The 19,749-nt window shown below is 39.2% G+C and overlaps 1 protein-coding gene across 1 annotated transcript; it reads left to right on the top strand.

Moving 5' to 3' along the window:
* The first annotated feature begins 3,268 nt into the window (after positions 1-3,268).
* On the top strand, positions 3,269-16,372 carry BSPH1 (binder of sperm protein homolog 1). Its single transcript, XM_012653256.1, has 4 exons — positions 3,269-3,272; positions 13,974-14,003; positions 15,708-15,839; positions 16,230-16,372. Exons 1-4 carry the CDS (start codon positions 3,269-3,271, stop codon positions 16,370-16,372), a joined length of 309 nt encoding a protein of 102 aa, XP_012508710.1.
* Positions 16,373-19,749: the final 3,377 nt, after the last annotated feature.

The following is a 19,749-nucleotide window of genomic DNA, read 5'->3' as shown; positions in this document are numbered from 1 at the left end:
CAGATTTTACAAAAATGTTTTTAAAAAATTCCTATGGGTCTATGGAGGTTAAGAATTTCAACAATTATTTTTAAAACATTGCTATAAATAGCCAACACATTTTAGTAGTGGACGATGAAGGATTTTTGAGATTTTTCTCAAGCTGGTAATCCTAGATACAACATTCTAGAAAATAAGTGATGGAAAAACTTTCCCCTGAATTATATTCTTCTGCACATACAAAAAATTTATTGACCATATTAGATGGGTTAATTCTTAACTTGTTCATCAATACTCAGGTATACAGAAATAACAGAGAGAAATTAAAAATTGACAGCAAGATGCACTAATGATACATTTGACTCTTCTATTTTATTCACTTGCTAAGGGATTTTTGGATCTCATATAGCTAATATTAAAGTTAGTCTGATTGAAGAAATATTTACAGAATGGGAAATTGGTGACGTGCACTGCAGTCATGATTGACATGGCACAAAGGTGCCGAAGGCAAAGACAGGTGATTTAGGAATTGAAAGTGCATGATGTCTTCACACACTTAATGTCCATACAGTATCAATAATAATAGCAGAAGGACATTGTGCCAAAGACCACCTATTATGTTGTAGAATATATTCTAGAACTACCTTCTCACATTTTGGTGGAAGATGTTCAAGTAAAAAGGAAATCAGCTATAATATGTTCATTGGCTGTCTGAAAAGCAAAGAGACTCAATATAGCACCTCCCAGCTCCCTGGATCACCAAGAAAGGATCCTAACACCTGCCACTGTCTTATAGAGAGAGTAGTTTGCATATGCAAATGTTTTAGGATGGCTATTATCTAAAAAAAAAAACGCAAAAGATAACAAGTGTTGACGAGGATGTGGAGAAACTAAAACACTTGCACACTATTGATGGGTATATAAAATGGTGCAGCCACTATGGAAAACAATATGGAGGTGCCTCAAAAAATTAAAAATAGAACTACTATACAATCCAGCAATCCCATCTCTGGGTATAGAGCCAAAAAAAAAATTGAAATCAAGATCTCCAAGAGATATCTGGACTCCCTTGTTCATTACAGCATTAATCACAATAGCCGAGATACGCAACGACCCAAACATCATGGACAGATGAATGGATGAAAACACTGTGTTAATATAATGGAATATTATTCAGCCAGAAACTAAGGAAATTCTACCATTTGCAACAGCATAGATGGACCTGGAAGACATTGCACTAAGTGAAATAGGCCAGACACAGGACAAATACTGCATGATTCCTCTTATATGAGGCATGGGAAATAGTCAAATGTATAGACGTAGACAGTAGAATGGTGGTTACCAGGGGATGGGGAAGGGGGGAAATGGAGAGGTGGCGTTCAATGGATATAAAGTTAGTCCTACAAGATAAGTTCCGAGATCTGCTTACAAAATGTGACTATAGTTAACGGTAAGGTATTGCGCACTTAAAAATTTGTTAAGAGGGTAGATCTCATGTTAAGTGTTCTTACTTCGTACACATACCAAGGAAAAACACACAAAGAAACTTTTGGATGTGATGAACATATTTATTACCTTGAGCATAGTGATGCTAACACAAGTGTACATATATGTCCAAACTCACTAAATTGTGTACATTAATTATTTGCAGTTTTGTGTATACCAATTATACCTCAATAAAACTGGGGGAGGGGAAGAAGAGAAAGAGAGAAAAAAAGTAATGAAATTCTGTGCTCTGAGAATGGAAGTCTTTCTCACCCGATCCCTGCTATAAAGATTCAACTCCTGGGAAGAAGCTGGAGAGGCTGTAAAATGAATGAGATACTGATGGGAATTCCCAAATGACCCTTATCTCAAAAGCCAATGGCCTTGCTGTCTTGACATGTCTGTACATCCAAGATTTAAGGAAAGTAGAGGTAGAAGTTTGTAGATCCAAGATTTAGGGACAAACTTTCTCAAGTGGTTGTAAGAAGCAACACATACCTGCAGAAATGTCAGAAATAAGTGCAGGCAACAATCATTTCCAAATACTTTGGTTTCCCCAAAGGCAGCTTGGCTTTTTAAAGCCTTGTGTAGGATTTTATTTCTTAAGTGCTTCTCATTTGATAGCTGTTGACATTTTTGACAGTCTTAGGGGTAGGGCTTTCTTTTGCCATTTTTTTCCAAAGGAAATTCCATCTTAAAATAATAGAGACAAAAATAATAGAGACAAAATGATAGCCCATTTTCAACTTTTAAAAATAGCAATTAACCCCGTCTCTACTAAAAATAGAGAGAAATTAATCGGACAACTAAAAATATATAGAAAAAATTAGCCGGGCATGGTGGCGTATGCCTGTAGTCCCAGCTACTCGGGAGGCTGAGGCAGAAGGATTGCTTGAGCCCAGGAGTTTGAGGTTGCTGTGAGCTAAGATGATGCCACGGCACTCACTCTAGCCCGGGCAACAGAGTGAGACCCTGTCTCAAGAAAAAATATACATATATGTAGCAATTAAGAACACAATAGAATGTGTTTCAGAATTCATAATTGCTCTCACTTTTCCGAGTTGGAAATGGACCTGGCCATAAACCATAAATGCTGCGTTGCTTATTTTTTAGATCTTCAAAGCCACCTGCAGCCCATTAGGTAAATCACCTAGGGCCTGCTTGAGAACAGCAGCCCGCAGGGAAGGTTCTGGACCATAGACAAAGACTCCTGGAGTGGGAAGCAAATCTGCGTCTCCAACAAGCCTCCCTGGGCCTCTCCAGGGGACTCTCCAGGGGACTCTGGCTGACAAAGCCCGGTAAGGTCCAAGAGGTAGATAAATCAGTGACTGCGGCTGTGATCACTGATGACTGTCCCCATGCCAACAACTTGAAATTCCTCACACTGACTCTCCCCTGTCTGTAGTTAACGTCGGTTGTTTAAAGTGTTGCTTTTTCTGTATTTCTTCCTATGCAAGGCTTAGCTTTGGAACAGAGGGGGAGAGAAGAGAGGCTGGAAGGATGAAGGAGGAGGAGAGGGAGGAAGGGGGAGGAGGGGAAAGGGAAGGGGGAGGAGGGAGGAGACATTGGCCAGTTCCCAGGGCTATAAAATCTTGGAGATGAGCTCGTCAACCACCAGTCCCGGAAGGGAGGAGGATGGCCCAGCTCGGGGGCCCTCTGCTGACTTGGTTCTGCCTGCTTTGCGGTATACTCAGTCTTCCACAGGAAGGTGAGGAACAATGTGGCCATGACTGGGGTTGGACATTTTAAACATGAGTCTTGCGGCACATCTGCTGCTATAGGTGATCAAACCTGAGACGCCGCGATGGGTAAGAGTCACCCTTCCTTCCGGTACCCTAAGAAAGAAAAAGATGTTCTATCTTTCAGGTATCCTTATTATGTAAAACAAAACAAAACAAAACAAAAGCATGATCCATCAGTAAGCTTTAAAAAAATAGGAAAGTTCAGCTATAACAAGGAAAGAATGAGAATGTGAATTGGAAAATTCTGTTCACAGGAGTTGTGTTACCTAATAACCATGTGTCATCCTTTAAGATATTTTAAACGCCTTCTGTAGAGGTTTTGAAAACAAAACTAATTTTTTTAAGTCTGTTTTATTCGTCTTCCAAAGTCATGTTGCCTTTAGCAATAATGAAGTGATAATATAAGAAAAGATTTCATTATGGATGCATTTCTTACATGTTTCATGAGGATTCCGCATGGTCGTGAAGACAATTTTTTATGGAAGGGCCAAGAACAATGACCTTGTGTGTATTTCTTTTAAACGTTTTTCAGGACATCTTTGCATTAAAAGAAGAAATAAAACACAATGCTGATAAGTATTTTTTTAAAAAAGGAAAGAAAGGAAAAGGAAAACATGCTCTCAGTGCAACTACAACCTCTGCTTTCTTATCAGCTAGGATTTTGACTTTACACTTATTGGAAAATAACACTTTTTGACTTGGCCATAGGTTTGTTTTTTTAAATCATACATTACTTTTGTACATACATAAAGAAAGAATATTGGCCAGGCAAGGTGGCTCACGCCTGTAATCCCAGCACTCTGGCAGGCCAAGGTGGGAGGATCGCTTGAGGTCAGGAGTTCAAGACCAGCCTGAGCAAGAGCGAGACCCCGTCTCTACTAAAAATAGGAAAACTTAGCCAGACGTGGTGACGCCCGCCTGTTGTCCCAGCTAGTAGGGAGGCTGAGGCAGAAGGATCGCTTGAGCCCAGGAGTTTGAGGTTTCTGTGAGCTAGGCTGATGCCACGACACTCTAGCCTGGGCAACAGAGTGAGACTCTGTCAAAGAGGCTGGTTAAGGTGATCCTAAAGCTTCTCCACCTTCAACGTCTGGCCTCCTGAATTATTGACATCAGATTTTTCCGAATAATATTATCTCTGTGTTATCCAGAGCCTTTGCAATGAAGCATGTCTCAAAATAATGCATAAGAGAATAAAAACCCTTTGATGCTGGGCACATTAGCCTATACTTAAAACAATGTAGTGCTAGTTTACCTTTGATCTTCAGAACTTCGCTTATTCGCCGTCTCCCTCTCTCCCGATCACTGGCATCTGCTTCCTGGCGGTCAACAGCACCCGTCATTGTCTCCGATAGTTTCTTCCACACTGAGGTGCATACTGTGAGTTTCTGATGCTGGTCGTATTGGTACAGGCAATAATGACCTTGCCCCATGGCAGAATGGCTTGCAGATATTGATAAGAAGATGCTGTCACGAATAAGAGGAAGTCTGATTTCGGAGACGTTAGACTGTGAGAAGCACTGCGTTTTAGCATTCTTGAAGCAGTGACATGGTGGCTTTGGGATCTGCTAGGTGCACAGGGTGCAGAGATTAAACGGCGTGAGTATCTCTCCTCAATGAGTGCACAGTCTACTGCACAGAGCAGGATGCAGATCACGGGTGGCACAGGCTAAATCACCCATCTGCCTGGCCCGAGAAAGAGAAAGTGACTGTTTGGCAAGACTTCACAGAGGGCTCACTTAAGTGATCTTGTTCCAGAGCTGCTTAGAAATTTGCCATGTACAAAATGGAATTTCTTCACTATTCCAAACTTTTGGGTTGTCTGGGGGATTATGTGGGAGCGGGGTCCCTTGCAGAGAGGTGGGCAGACCCCAACACGGTCTGCGAACCCGAAATCCTGGGGTTGTCATCCGTTGCCAGTTAACATTTCAAGCTCCTGTAGGGTAGGATTGCTCGTTTAATTTCAGCAAAGGTTTGTGCTAAAATGTGAACCTTGCATTGCAAGAGCCTTTACTATTTCACGGGGATGAGGAGGAATGACAGCTGAGAGCCCTCACGCACTCCCCAACTCACCCAGGGCTGAGGGCTCCCCTCCCCCTCTCTCACATCCTGCTCTGCTCCAGGCAAGCTCTGGAGTGGGGTGTCCCCTCCAGCCTCTCCCAGTTCCAACCCAGCTTAGTCTGTGACCTCAAGGGTGGCTTTGAGCCTCAGCTGTCCATGAGTTCCCATATCTGAAACAGGAGAGCAATGACTCTGGCTGCCTGCCGGGGAGGCTGGAGGATTAAATGAGTTAGGGTAGGGTGTGCGACGCTACTAGTACTACTACTGCTAATAGTACAAGTACTATTATAGTATTAAAGAGGCAGGGTGGGGCTTTGGATGTAGCAGTCAACATTCACAGCATGGGTTTGACTGCTTTAGACTCCTCCTGTAAGTGGGATCATGCAATATTTGTCCTTCTACTGGTTTATTTCACTTAGCGTAATGTCCTCCAGATTCATCCATGTTATTGCAAATGGCAGGATTTCCTTCTTTTGTTAAGGCACGAAAATATTCCGTGGTAGGTACAGACCACATTTTCGTTATCTATTCACCCATGGACAGACACTCAGGTTGATAAATGCTGTGATAATGCGGGAGTAAGTACAGGTATCTCTTTTTTTTTTTTTTTTTGATGCGCACTTTTATTTTTTTATTTTTTTTTATTTCAGCATATTATGGGGGTACAGATGTTTCAGTTACATATGTTTCCCTTGCCCCCCCGCCCCCCCAAGTCCGAGCTTCAAACGTGTTCATCCCCCGGGGGGTACGCATCGCACTCATTGTTTGTGCATATGCTCGTCTTCTCCTGCCCAACATCCAATAGATGTTATTCTTATATGTGCACTTAAGTGTTGATCCGTTAATACCAATTTGATGGTGAGTACATGTGGTGCTTGTTTTTCCATTCTTGGGATACTTCACTTAGTAGAATGGGTTCCAGCTCTCTCCAGAAGAATACAAGAGGTGCTATATCACCATTGTTTCTTATAGCTGAGTAGTACTCCATGGTATACATATACCACATTTTATTAATCCACTCATGTATTGATGGGCACTTGGGTTGTTTCCACATCTTTGCAATTGTAAATTGTGCTGCTATGACCCTAATTCCATTCCCTCTGGTTATTTACGCAGAAGTGGGATGACTGTACCATACAGTGGTTCTCTTAACTTTTTGAGGAACTTCCATACTGTATTCCAGAGTGGCTGCACCAGTTTCCATTCCTACACCGTGAGTGTTCCGTGATCTTTGCTATAGTTAGAAAATAATTTATAAGGAAGTATGTGATAACTAGAATCCCACAATGTTAGGACCAGAAGGGACTGAGGGAATATCTGGGGTCCCGGTTCTCTGCCTTTCTCAGCCCACCAACCACTAACCATGCTGCATGGACTGTCAGTGGCAGGCCAGTGTACAGTTCAAGGCTCGACAGTTGGTGGGAGCCAGTGAAGACTTTAGAGCAGGAATTTGCATTTTAGGAGGGTCATCCTGGCTGCTTCGTAGAGGAAGGGCAGTTAGGACCAAGGCAAAGGTGGAGGAGAGACAATGCCCTTTTGTTGCCATTATTCCACTGATATTTTGAGATTGTTTGTTACTGCAGCACGACCTGGCACATCCTGACTGATTCTTCCTTATTATACCCATTTTAGAAATAAAAAAAGTAGAGATTCCAACATTAAAGTTCCCCTGATAATAAATGGTAAATGTTTCAGACTAGATTTGGCTGTACCCCAAGCCCATATTCTTTTGACTCTAACATCCTCCTTCATCCAAATTAGGCCAACTATAATATTGAACTTTTTGGAGTCTTCCTAAAAGTGCAGTGAAGTAATATCTGGCTGCAGTTTTGTTTTAGTTTTTAATTTGCTGTATCTGTAAGGATAGGCTAGGAACCTTTTCTTCAAGAAAATTTATCTCCAGCCAGGCGCAGTGGCTCACGCCTGTAATCCTAGCACTCCAGGAGGCTGAGGCAGGAGGATTGCTTGAGGCCAAGAATTCTAGACAAGCCTAAGCAAGAGCAAGACCCCATCTCTACTAAAAATAGAAAAATTAGCCGGTGCAGTGGTGTGGGCCTATAGTCCCACCTTACTCAGGAGGCTGAGGCAGGAGGATTGCTTGAGCCCAGGAGTTGGAGGTTCCAGTGAGCTGTGATGATGACGCTGCACTCTAGCCTGGACGATACAGTGAGACCCTGTCTCAAAAAAAAAGAAAAGAACAGAAAAGAAAAAAAGGAAATTTATCTCCAATTGTTAGAAAATCATATTAATAAATATGTACATCTGTGATTTTCATGATGTGAATGGTGCTCTATTAATAACCTGCCAACCCCACATGAGTCCCTGAGCTGACTCTCTACATAAAAGCACTTTTAGGATTTCTTTTAGTACATGAAGGTAACTGGTCCTGGAGAAATCCAAGGATCAGAATTTTATGGTAAATTTAAAACAATTTTGATTAAGCTTTATCTAAAAAAATGAGACTCAATTTTTTCAAATAAGGGTATTTTTAAAAGCTTATATTTTAACAGAATTTTGTTTAAATTATTACCAAAGGTGAATTCTTGAGAATGAAAAAATTGAGAGGCAGAACTTTTTTGAGAAAATCATATGATTTCCCAGGTTGTATTTTTCTCTTCTGTTCTAGAGGTTCACTAAAAGGTCATGAAGAAAGCCACCTGTGTATAAGTAGTCTAGGACTGCATCCATTTTTAGGGGCTGGCCTTAATCCTTTGAAATCAAAAAAAATTATTTTTGAAGCATTTATGGAGTCACCCTAGGTGCTACTTTATGTTTTATCATTTTTTAGCTGATCATGATGGGCCAAATCCTCATTTGTCCAATATTGCTTTTATTAAACTCATAAAATCTTGCATCTTTCACAAGATGAGCAATTTCACTTTGCAGTCCATTTGGGTTGCATTTGCATCATACCTGCAACATCCCACCATTCGCAAGCAAGAGATCCCCCAGGTGGATAGTGTTAATCAGAGAGGGACGTTTGAGTGGGAACTCACATCATAATTTTATAGCATGGATGATCACGCACTGTGTTTGTGTTATGGTGATGTTGCATTCAACACTTATTCAGTGGCACCTGTTCTTCTACCATCACAGCAGAAGGCTCTATTGTACTTGTTTGTATCTCTCCATCCATGATATCAGGACTACCATGATCCTTAAAAACAAATCAATTTCCTGATAGGTTCTCTATAGAATTCATAATGAATGAACTCAACAAATCTAGGAAGTGGACACAATTATAATCCCCATATTTCAGAAGAAGAAACACAAGCTTAACTCCCGATGAGCTGTGGATCTTGGAGTTCCACCTTGGTTTATGTAGTCCAGAGCCCATATTTTCAACCACTCCTCTCGTTGGTACCCCAGAACCTAGCCTTATACTGGGAACATAGCAGGCACTCAACACATATTTGTCGTCCACCCAAGTGGTTGATAAACTGGCTGAATAAATGCAGACCCCCTCATCCTGAGGTCTTCTTTACACACTGGAACCATATGGACTTTGGTCCTCATGGGAGGCATTAGGATGTGCTTAGTAAAGTGTTAACTCAACAGACCTGTGTTGTCCAAACCTGGCACATTTCAGAAAATGTCTGGCCCTTGACCAGCTCCTGGGAGGTAACATCTTAGCCCCAGGAATGTCCTGCCTGATAAGAGAGTCTTTGTTTATCTGGGGTCTTATACCCCACCAGACAGTCAATGCTGACACTATGATTTATGGTGGGGACCTTGGGCCATATTGTGTGAATTTAACCTGTTGAGATGGGACTGAGTGACTGAGGTCCGTCATGTGAGTGATCCAGCTGTCAGGAATGTGACTCCCAATGCTGGGAGCCACTTGAAGCCCAAGAGGGTCCTTGGCTTTATGCAAGAAGGAATTCAGGAGAGAGCCAACAGTGTAAAGTGAAAGCGAGATTTATCCAGAAAGTCTACACCACCGGCAAAGCAGAGGCTAGTTCTCCCTGCAGAAGAGAACCGGCCCCATGGTTCCTTTTGCTCTGATATTTAAGCAATGGCTTAATTAGATGCTAAACAAGGAGAGGAATATTCATGTTATTTCTTGGAAAGGGGTTGTGTTTTCCTGGAATTAGGGTGACACCCTCTTTTGACTAAATATGGTCAAACAGGAAGTGTCATGACATCAGGTGCATGATGGGAGTGGGAGGTTTCCTTAGAAACTTTTATGGTGATGAGGCATACAATGAAGCTATAAGGTCAAGAACTGCTCGATTTCTCCACCATCTTGGTTCTAACCAGTCGGAACCTGTTCTGCCTCCATCTTATTTTGATCCAGGTAGCTTGAAACAAAGTTTCGAGACTTCCTGACTCAATTAGGCCATGTCTGAAGCAGTGCCTGCCCGTTCCCTGCCTCATAGGCTTATGCGACCAACTCCCAATAAAAATCCTGGACACTAACATAAAACTTACCATTGTAACCATTTTTAAGCGTATAGTTCAGTGGCATTAAGTACATTCACATTGCCGTGCAACCATCTACAGACTGAAACTCCATACCCATTAAACAATAACTCCCATTCCTCCTTCCCTCAGCCCCTAGAAATCACCATTTTACTTTTTTGTCTCTATGAATTTGACTATTCTAGTTACCTCAAATAAATGAAATCATGCAAAATTTGTCCTTTTGTGTCTAGCTTATTTTGCTTAGTCTATTGTCTTCAAGGTTCATCCATGCTGTGGCATGTATCAGAATTTCATTCTTTTTAAAGCTAAATAATGTCTCGTTGTAAAGATGTACCACATTTTCTTCACCCCTTCATCTCACCACAGACATTTGGGTTGTTTCTGCCTTTTGGTTATTGTGAATAATGCTACTATGAACATCAGTGTACAAATATTTGTTTGGGTCTCTGCTTTCAATTATTTTGTGTATATACCCAGAAGTAGAAGGCATCGGGGTTTTTTAAAGTTTAGCTGGTGATTCTAACATGCAGCAAAGTTTGTGAACTTCCGCACTGGTACATTATGGGTATTCCTTAAGTAATATATGACTAAGGTAAAAGTTTTCATTTCAGGCCACCATGGCAGCCACGAGCATTCAGCTGAAAGATAAACTTGTGAAATGAATAAACATGAGTGAACAGCAAAACAGTCATTAATAAACAAAATATACACAGTAAACAGAAAATTAAAGTCATTACTCTTCTAGGTATAATATACAAAATTGATGAACTCATTATAAACACAGATTTTATTGAGTTTTAATGATTTAATATGAGATACAGCTGCAATTTGTATTATGTATGTGTTCTCTTAGCCAAACAAGACATTCATAAATTTATTTGCCATTAAATTATGCTTTTGTATCTTACCTAATTTTAATGGATATTGAGCATCATGCATCAGCTGCTATTTGGGAGCAATACAATTTTTCATTCTATATTTATTCCATAATTCATTCTATACTATATTTCATTCTAAAATTATGATTATTCATAAAGACTCAAATGAACTTTATAACAAAGATTTAGTATTTAATTAAGTACATGCTGATTTTAAATTAAATTGCCTTTACATAAAATCACTCAATGGGAATTATGCAAAATGTCAAAAGAAAAAGTTCAAGTTCTAAGAAGGAGGAGGTAAATATTATAGGTTTAGTGGCTCGTAAAGGAACAATGGTTGAGAAGTGATGCTTTAAGGAAAAAAGTAAAGCTATCAGGAAGTTTCTCCCATTCCAGGAATATTAGAATATTCAAACTGGGAAGGACTCGACATCCTAATGGTCTCTCTCTGTTTTACAGCTGAGCAAACTGAGGGTAGATGGTTGGTAAGTGATTGAGCCTGTGCTAGGGTTTGGGTCATTACATCCCACTGAACCATCCCCTCCAAGGGGGACTCAAATTGGTAATATCGCAGGGCTTAATTAGCTTTTCTGAACTTTGTCTGTAAGATGATGGAAATAATACTTGCCTTACAAAATTGTTCTAAGTTAAATAAAACATAGTGCCTAGTATATAGAAGATGTTCAGGGCCCCAGAGGTATCATCCTTATTTTTCCCTCCTGGGGGAGGGGATCCCATTTGGAAAGCGGCAATACCAAAGTCATGAATCTCTAATAGTTGAATTCAGGCATGAGTGAGAAGAAGTGATAAAAATAAAAAGCCTGCAATGTTCCATATCACAAGCACCAGTGAGCCTTCCCGAAGACCAGGCTGAGTCTCATGGTACTAATGATGAAGATGTTGATGACAATATTTCAGTTGTTACAACATTGTTGATAACAATAGCAGCCATAAGCTATCAAGTGCTTTCTTTGTCACAGGCACTATTCTAAGTATTTTATACGCATAATCCATTTGTTCTTCATAACAATCCCAAGAGGTAGGTACAATGATTGTCCTCGTTTTGCTGAAGAGAATCTGAGGCACAGAGGGGCTGGATCATGTGCCCAGGGTCGCATAGCTAACAAGTGACAACTGAGATTTGAACTAAAGATCCTGAGAAAGTATATTTCTTTATCTGCACTGTCCATTTATGTTCCAAATGTGTCCTCCTACTAGAATCCTTCATACTTGGGACTTCCTCATAGTTCCCTATATGCCACTGGTTCCTGTTAGTTCACCTACCTTCCCTAGACTATAGTTCATGTTGTTAAAAATTCCTTACCCTTCCCCTCTTGTCAACCATAAAACTACTTCCCATCTCTTAAAAATATGTTTCAAGTTGTTGGCAAGCTACTCAAAATTTATAGGCAAATGCCTACTCATTAAGATCTTGTCTGTATTCTGATCTTAAAAAAGAGCAGTTGAAGACCTGTGAATAATAGACAATCTATTAAATATTTACTATGAAATGCCTTAGCACTTTCTTTGCGATTTCCTGTAACTTCAATATTTGTTGCATACCAATGTCTCCTTTAAATTCTGGAGCAATTTTTAATGCACATAGTTCTCTATGGTTTGTGAAAATTTTTGCCAACTTGGATGAGTCTTCTATCTGATAGTGGAGCAAACAATGATGATTAGTGTAAGAACAGAAATCATTATCATTGCAATAAAACTGTTACCATATGCTAACTGCTTGCTGTGTGCCATGTACTGTGAGCGTCCTGGACATATGTTTTCATTTAATCCTCACAACAAACCTATGAAGTCCAGCTGCAAAAACTCTTCTTTAACAGATGCTAAAACTAACTTAATCTCATTTTAAAAGCTAAGGACAGTTAAGTAAATGTTTGCTTCAAATTGTATCTTCCATATAGTACTAAAAAGAAATAAAATAAAGCAAAACAAAACAGAAAACGGTGAAATGGTAAAACATGTTTTCCTATTATTATATGGTTCATTTTATAGAAAAATGTGGGAAAAACAATCATTTATTTTGCCTCTAGAATTTTTTTAAAAACATAATTTTAATTTTTTCTATTCATTAATATTTGATAAGTACAGTTAAAACAAAAGGAAAATTAGAAATCACCCACAATCACACTACTAAAAATAAGCACTATTGAATTTTGATGCATAACCTTCAAAATATTATTATTATTACTGGAATAGAATTTGGGGAAGTAATTTCATTTTTTTCATTTTTTCATTTTAAAGGCTAAATCTAATGACAAATGTTTGTTCAAAATTGTGTCTTTCAGATGACTTTCTACCAACTATAGGTGAGTTGGTCAAAATTTTTTATTAGAGTTTCTTTTTCAATTTTGCAATAAAATGTGAAGTCATTGAATACTTCTTTTTCTGATAATAAAGCATATTTTTCATTAAAAACTACTATTTTATGTATTTGTATATAAAGTAAGTAAGCTTCATGTTAAAAATAGGTAAAGAAAAAGACAGAGAAATCATGATTTTACTGTCAATTTTACTGTTAATATTTGTGAGTGACTAAATATTTCATTACATACAAACTCATAATACAATTTTACTTTTGCAAAAATCAAATATTATAGAACACAATGAAACAGAAAGTGCTTTTGCCACTTAAAAATGATGTACAAATTTTTCCATTTCTGTTTATATGTTCACCTTTATTAATGCCTACATGATATCATAAAGCTGTATTGTATTTTTAAATTCCTTTAGTAATTGATATTTTTTAATTGATTCATATTTTTTAACTAATACTAATCATGCTGGAATGAGAATTCTTAATCTGAATGTCATTTCAACTAAAACCAGGAAAGCACATGGCTGTCTACTGCCATTAAGACTACTTAACATTATTTTGGGGGCTTCTAATATATGCATTGCTGTAAAAGGAAAAAATCTATAAGCCTATATAAAACAACAGGAAAAATTATTTTATGATTGTGTGCTTTAAAATCCTTAGGAACACTAGTAAAAGTTACTAGTTTTAATAAGAGAATATGGCTATGTGGCTGAATACAAGATAAACACACAACAGTCAGTAGTTTATACTGGTAAGAACCAACTAGACATTGATGGAAAAGAAAAACATTCTATTTAAGATCAATGACAAAAAAAAAACACTTTGGAATTAAATCAGCAAGAAATGCATAGGATTTATACAAAGTAAATAAGAAAATCACATTGAAGAGTATAAAACAAGTTCTGAAAACATGAAGATCGTGCCATGTTCTTGTATGGAAGACATAATGCAATAACAATGTCACTTTTCCTCAAACTAACATTTTTACTTAATTTCATTTTCTATAAGAGCCAATTTTAAAGTCTAAAAATAGTAAAATAAATGTTAGCTTCAAATTTTGTTTTTCAGAAGCTATAACTCATTTTGCAGAGGTCAAAGGTAAGTTGATCAGAAAACTTTTTACTATTAGAGTATATTTTCTTTTAATTTTGTAAAAACTGGGTAATTGGTGATTTTTTTCTGACAAAATTTTTTTATCCTTTAATAAAATGTAATGTAAGTACCTTGTAAATGGATTAAAAAAAAAAAAAGCAGAGAAATAGGGCCAGGCCTGGTGGCTCATGCCTGTAATCCTAGCACTCTGGGAGGCCAAGGCAGAAAGATTGCTTGAGGCCAGGAGTTCCACACCAGGCTGAGCAAGAGCAAGACCCCATCTCTACTAAAACTAGAAAAATTAGCCAGATGTGGTGGTGCGCTCCCATAGTCCCAGCTACTCAGGGGGCTGAGGCAGAGGAATCTCTTGTGCCCAGGAATTTGACATTTGCAGTGAGCTATAATGATGCCACTGCACTCTAGCTCAGGAGACAGAGCGAGACTCTGTTTCAAAAAAAACGGAGAAATAAAAGTCACCCTGACCTTTCACCAGCACTAACTGTTTCTACTCTTTAATTTCAGCCAATCTAATAGGGAAAAGCAAATTTTTAAATTCACATAGAAAATATATCCAATAAAAATTAGTAATATTATGAACAAAAATAGTCTTAGGGTAGAGAAATAATTTGTTTCATCAGATATTTAAATACACTATTAATAAAACATTGTAATATAAACAGCATGGTATCAGCCTAGGAAGAGTCAAATAAGAAGAAGAAAAAATATTTTGTGACGCTTACTGGCCCCAGAGCCTGCTCGTGTTACCACCCAAGCTATCCTACCTCTCTAATAATTTTAAGAAACTCTATGGATGGAGTCTTAATATAAAATGGATCCCAGGATATATTAGAATTTAATCCATGGTGTTAAATGTATAGATGTTTAAATGTACAGGTGATTTGTTTTATCATCAATCTGTCATTATTGAATATCTGTTTGGAAAAAATAAAGTTGCACTCCCCTCTTGCATCATATACAAAACTAAATTCTTGTTTAATAAAAATCTATATGTAAAAGAAACAAAATCATTTAATTTAAGAATAAAGTATAGGAAAATACATGGATGGTGTAAGGACCAGATCTTTTAAAGCAAGGCAGGAATCATCTGTTATACAGGTAAACACTTATAAAGTTGTGTAAATGCCTCATACTGATGAAAACTTAGGTAAGAGAGCACAGTGGGTAGGGAAGATGAATTGCTCTTGCCCTTTAAGAAAGCGATTCCCATCAACATTAAAACTTCACATATGCTTTGTCCTAATAACCATGCTGTGGGGATTATTGCCTATGGAAACGAATGCTTCGGTATATAAGGGTTTAAATTCATGGAATGTTTACAGTGGGAAAAAATGCAAATGTGGAAAATACTGAATAAATTATGATGAATCCATATCATAGAACATGAGTCAGCATTAGAAGGGAGGCGTTAGAACTACGAAAGTTACTTGAAAAGGTTTTCTATGATGTGTTAAGTTAGAAATTCAAGTTATGGGTACAAATTATGGTTTATTTTGGGGGATAGCAAAAATCCATGTATGTGTGCCTGTGTGTGTGTGTGTGTGTGTGTGTGTGTGTGTGTGTGTGTGTGTTCAGTAGAGCCACAGGTAGTGGCTCTGATTTCCGAGTGCACCAGCCCCTAGGAGGAAAGCCAGTTTATCACATCTCCACAAAGACTCCCAGAAACAGATGAAGAATTTTTGTTTTCTCTAGATGGAGAGTGTGTCTTTCCATTCCAGTACAAAAACCAAACATTCTACGACTGCGTCAAGTTCAACACAAGACACAGGTGGTGCTCATTAAACGAGATTTACAAAGGATACTGGAAGTATTGCAGTACAGAAGGTGAGGGTCTTGCCTCTGAATACCCCAAGGTGGTAATCTTGACCTCTGAAGCCGAGATTTGGTGAGATACACAAGGGGGTTCTGAAAATGGAATCTATAGCCAATTAAATTGTGAAAACAAGGGATGTGTAATTTCTGACAGTAAGAAAATCACATGCCACCGAAGATATATTATGAGCACTTCAATTTCATGATCTTGAAAAGAAATGTTTTAGTAGAACATTAAAGCGATGTGGGATCTCAATCCCCCACCATGCTCTTGGTGGGACAGGGCAGAGCAGATGGTCTGAGTGGGGATCAGAAGTGCACGGGTGTATGTGTGCAGTGAGGCGGAGGGGAGGTGCCAACTGGAAGGGTTCCTTATTCTAACTGCTTCTTTCTTCTCTGCAGACTTTGCAAAATGTGTGTTTCCCTTTTGGTACAGACGCATGGTCTACTGGGAGTGTACAGAAGATGGGAATGCATTTGGGCGAAAATGGTGTTCGCTGACCAAGAATTTTAACAGGGACAGAATTTGGAAATACTGTGATTGATGGTGAGATTGGCTGGGGGCCGGGGTGAAGAAGTTTAAGTATCCTCTTTGGAAAGAACCTATAGCTTTTGTTGGCAGAGGAGGAGGTAAGATCCTCATTAAAATGTTTTTTTTTCTGAGATGTGAGTTGAAGGTGATTTGACTGTAAATAACTTGGAATTTTGATTAGGGATTACAGGGTTTTAACACGGAGACCTATATTCTAGCCTCAGCACTTTTTCTTGCTACCTGTGTAAAATTAGGTCTTTAAAAACATGTGTATGGACTTCGGGTGATGTGTCAACTGTAACAAACGTACCGCTCTGGTGGGTATGTTGATAACGGGGGAGGCTGTGCTTGTATGGGGGCAGAGGGGGTATGGGAAATCTCTGTACCCTCTACGCACTTTTAAAATTGTTCTAAAAATAAAGTTTGTTAAAAATGCATTCGAATATTTTGAAAACAGGTAAAAAGTGATAACTGAGGGGTACCTGAGCTGGGAATACAGGTGCTGATGAGGTAATGTATTAGAGTGAAGTTCAAAGGGGCTGAGATATGAACCACATGAGAAAGGGTAACAGGCTGAAAGGAACTGGGTGTATCGTACAAGTTGAAGAAAGGACACAGGGGCTGGTCCATGGGACGTCCTGGGAGCCAGAGGCTGGGCATGCTAGCAACTTAGGAGTTGGCTATTACGTCCAAAGAGAAGTCCGAGAGAAGTGTTAAGGAAGCAGGATCTAGATATAATCAAATTTAATTATAAGGCATGTTGCTTTGGCTCTGGGTAGAGAGTAAATGGGAAGAGAGACGGCCATGTGCTGAATTTGGTTAGGTTTCCCAAGAGCCCACGTGGGCAATGGTAGTGACCTGGGCATTGGTGGTGACTGGGGATATGGACAAGAGTCCAAGTCTGAAGGCAAAGGAGGGAAAGTGGACAGAATACGGTGACTAAATATCATTGGGAGTGGGGAGGGAGGAGCTAAGGATGAATTCCCAGCTGTGGAGTGAGCCACGGCATGGCTTTTGTGGCCCCATTCTGAGAAGCTACATTCTGGACAGAGAGCGAGCTGGGGGCGGGACAGGCGGGGGGAGGTGGTGGTTCCATTTCTGCCTTTCCAAGTTTGAGGTATTTGTGGGACATCCACAAAGTGATGTTGGGGAGACAGCTTTATGATGAGTTGTGGAGCTCAGAAGAGATGTATAGGTCGGGGACACAATTATGGGAATTCTCGGAACAGGAATGATATTTTAATTTTATTGTCTTGTTTTCACTCTTCAACTACAAAAATTTTCAAATATACCCAAACACGGAGAGGATAGTATAACGGCATGATGGATTCCCATGCACTAATTACCCAAGTTTAACCATCCACATTTAACATTTTTGCTTCAGCTATACCTTTCCATTTTTTTTCTGCTAGAGTATTTTAAAGGAAGACTAAAAGATGATTTCACCCATAAATACTTTGAATGCTATTTGATATGAAAGTATGAATGCAGTTTCTCTGAGAGAGTATGGAGTCAGGAGAGAAGAGGTCTTGGAAAACAGCCTTGAGTTACTCTCAAATTTATAGTTTATAGAGGAGAAGGAGTTCCAAAATAAGATGAGAAGGGGAAACCAGGAAGAAAAGAAGACAGTAAGAAGCAGGTAATATCTTGTTTTTCAAGGAAAGAGGTGTCTTCAGTAAAAAGAGGAGTGACCAATGGTCTGTAAGTGATGCAAGAGATCAAGTAAGACCTGTAAATATACACAGCGTGTAATACATATACATTAGTGATAAGTTTATTTCCAGGTGGGTGTTTCTGTGGGTGTGGCAGAACGGACGGCTGAGGACGGAGCGTGTTCAAAAGAAAGATTATCATGATAAACATGGAGTCTTGAGTTTATAGAGAGGAAAGTAAAGATGAGAGTGAGTCAAAGAAGAAGAAAGTAGAGGCTCAACAGATGGGAAGCCCCAATTGATTCTGACTTCTTCTTCCAGCTGCTTTGGCGAGGCGGAGGGAAGAATAACGAGATGATGGCCTCCCCGAGCGCACGTCCCTGCTTGCTGATTTCTGTGTCTACCCAATAAAGAGTCTCCAGGCAAACACTGTCTCTCTTTTTTGGCTGAATTGAGGGATTGGACCCCTCAACACCCAGCAGCCCCCAAATATTGACCCAGAATTTTAGCCAGATTGTCCTTTCTCCTACCCCTAGAACATCTGCAGAATGAAATGGAGCTGCACTTTTCTTGTCTCTGAAACAGATGCGAGGCAAAGGTGATGAATGCAAAAGCATATGTGTTTGTGTGCGCACACGTGGACCCGAATGGAGGTGGCAGGACCGCAGTGATGGATGAGTTGTTTTGAAATAAATTGAGAGTGCGGATGATTGATGAGATGGTACCCACACAACGACAGGAGACTGTGTTCCCTAGAAGTGAGTAAAATGTTCACTATTTTAAAATTTGTTTGAAATTAAAAAGAGATACTCTGTTATTTTAACATATGAAAATAAACACTGGGGCCAGGCGCAGTGGCTCATGATACAAATCCCAGCACTTTGGGAGGCCGAGGCAAAAGGACCGCTTGAGACACAAGTTTGAGACCCGCCTGGGCAACACGGCAACACACTGTATCTACAAAAAAAATTTAACAATTAGGCACAGTGATGCACACCTATGGTCCCAGCTACTTGGGAGGCTGAGGTGGGAAAATTGCTTGAATCCAGGAGTTCGAGGTTACAGTGAGCTCTGATCGTGACACTGCACTCCAGCCTGGGCGACAGAGTGAGATCCTGTCTCTTAATTAATTAATTGAACACTCAGTTCCACTATCCTAATTCCACACCTCTGAGGTAACCACGGTGAAGAGTTTTCTATTTCCAGTTTCTATCTATCAATAAAATCCAGATCTATATAACTAGCTTAAAGAATCAATAATTGTTAGGGAGACTAAGCAAAAACAAGAAAATAAAAAAAACAGAAAAAGAAGAAAACAATATGATTTTGGGTTCACAAAAGCATATCAAGATTAGTTTGGGACAACTAGATAGAATCAAGGATTCAATCTATTTAAATGAGAAAAGACTCTTAATACACACACCTCCTCTTAAATTGTGAGGTCTAGCAGGTCTTTGATGCCTCTCACCTTTTACACGTGTTGGGGAAGAGGATAGCGCCAATTATCTTCTGATTTAATAGAGCAAATCCCAGACATTTACGCTGTTTAGGAATGCAGAGGTGTGAGTTACAACCAATGAAGCAGATTAATGAAAAACAGTCAGAATGAGAGCTTTTTCCCCAAAGACAGAACACAGAACAGAGCAAAAATTTCTTAAGACTTCAGTATTCTAAAACATCTTTGTTCAAATTATATTTCCAAGACCCGAAGGATGGACATATTTGAAACACGGACTTC

Source organism: Propithecus coquereli, unplaced genomic scaffold (genome assembly GCF_000956105.1).
Source record: "Propithecus coquereli isolate 6110/MARCELLA unplaced genomic scaffold, Pcoq_1.0 Scaffold42, whole genome shotgun sequence".
Taxonomy (NCBI): domain Eukaryota; kingdom Metazoa; phylum Chordata; class Mammalia; order Primates; family Indriidae; genus Propithecus; species Propithecus coquereli.
Note: the sequence above shows the minus strand (reverse complement) of the source record. Positions and strands in the feature narration are given on the sequence as shown.

Bases quoted from the DNA above. Each gene is read 5' to 3' on its own strand.
- BSPH1 (XM_012653256.1), top strand. The intron at 14,004-15,707 runs GTAAGTTGATCA...TGTTTTCTCTAG, and splicing joins TCATTTTGCAGAGGTCAAAG to ATGGAGAGTGTGTCTTTCCA. The intron at 15,840-16,229 runs GTGAGGGTCTTG...TCTTCTCTGCAG, and splicing joins GAAGTATTGCAGTACAGAAG to ACTTTGCAAAATGTGTGTTT.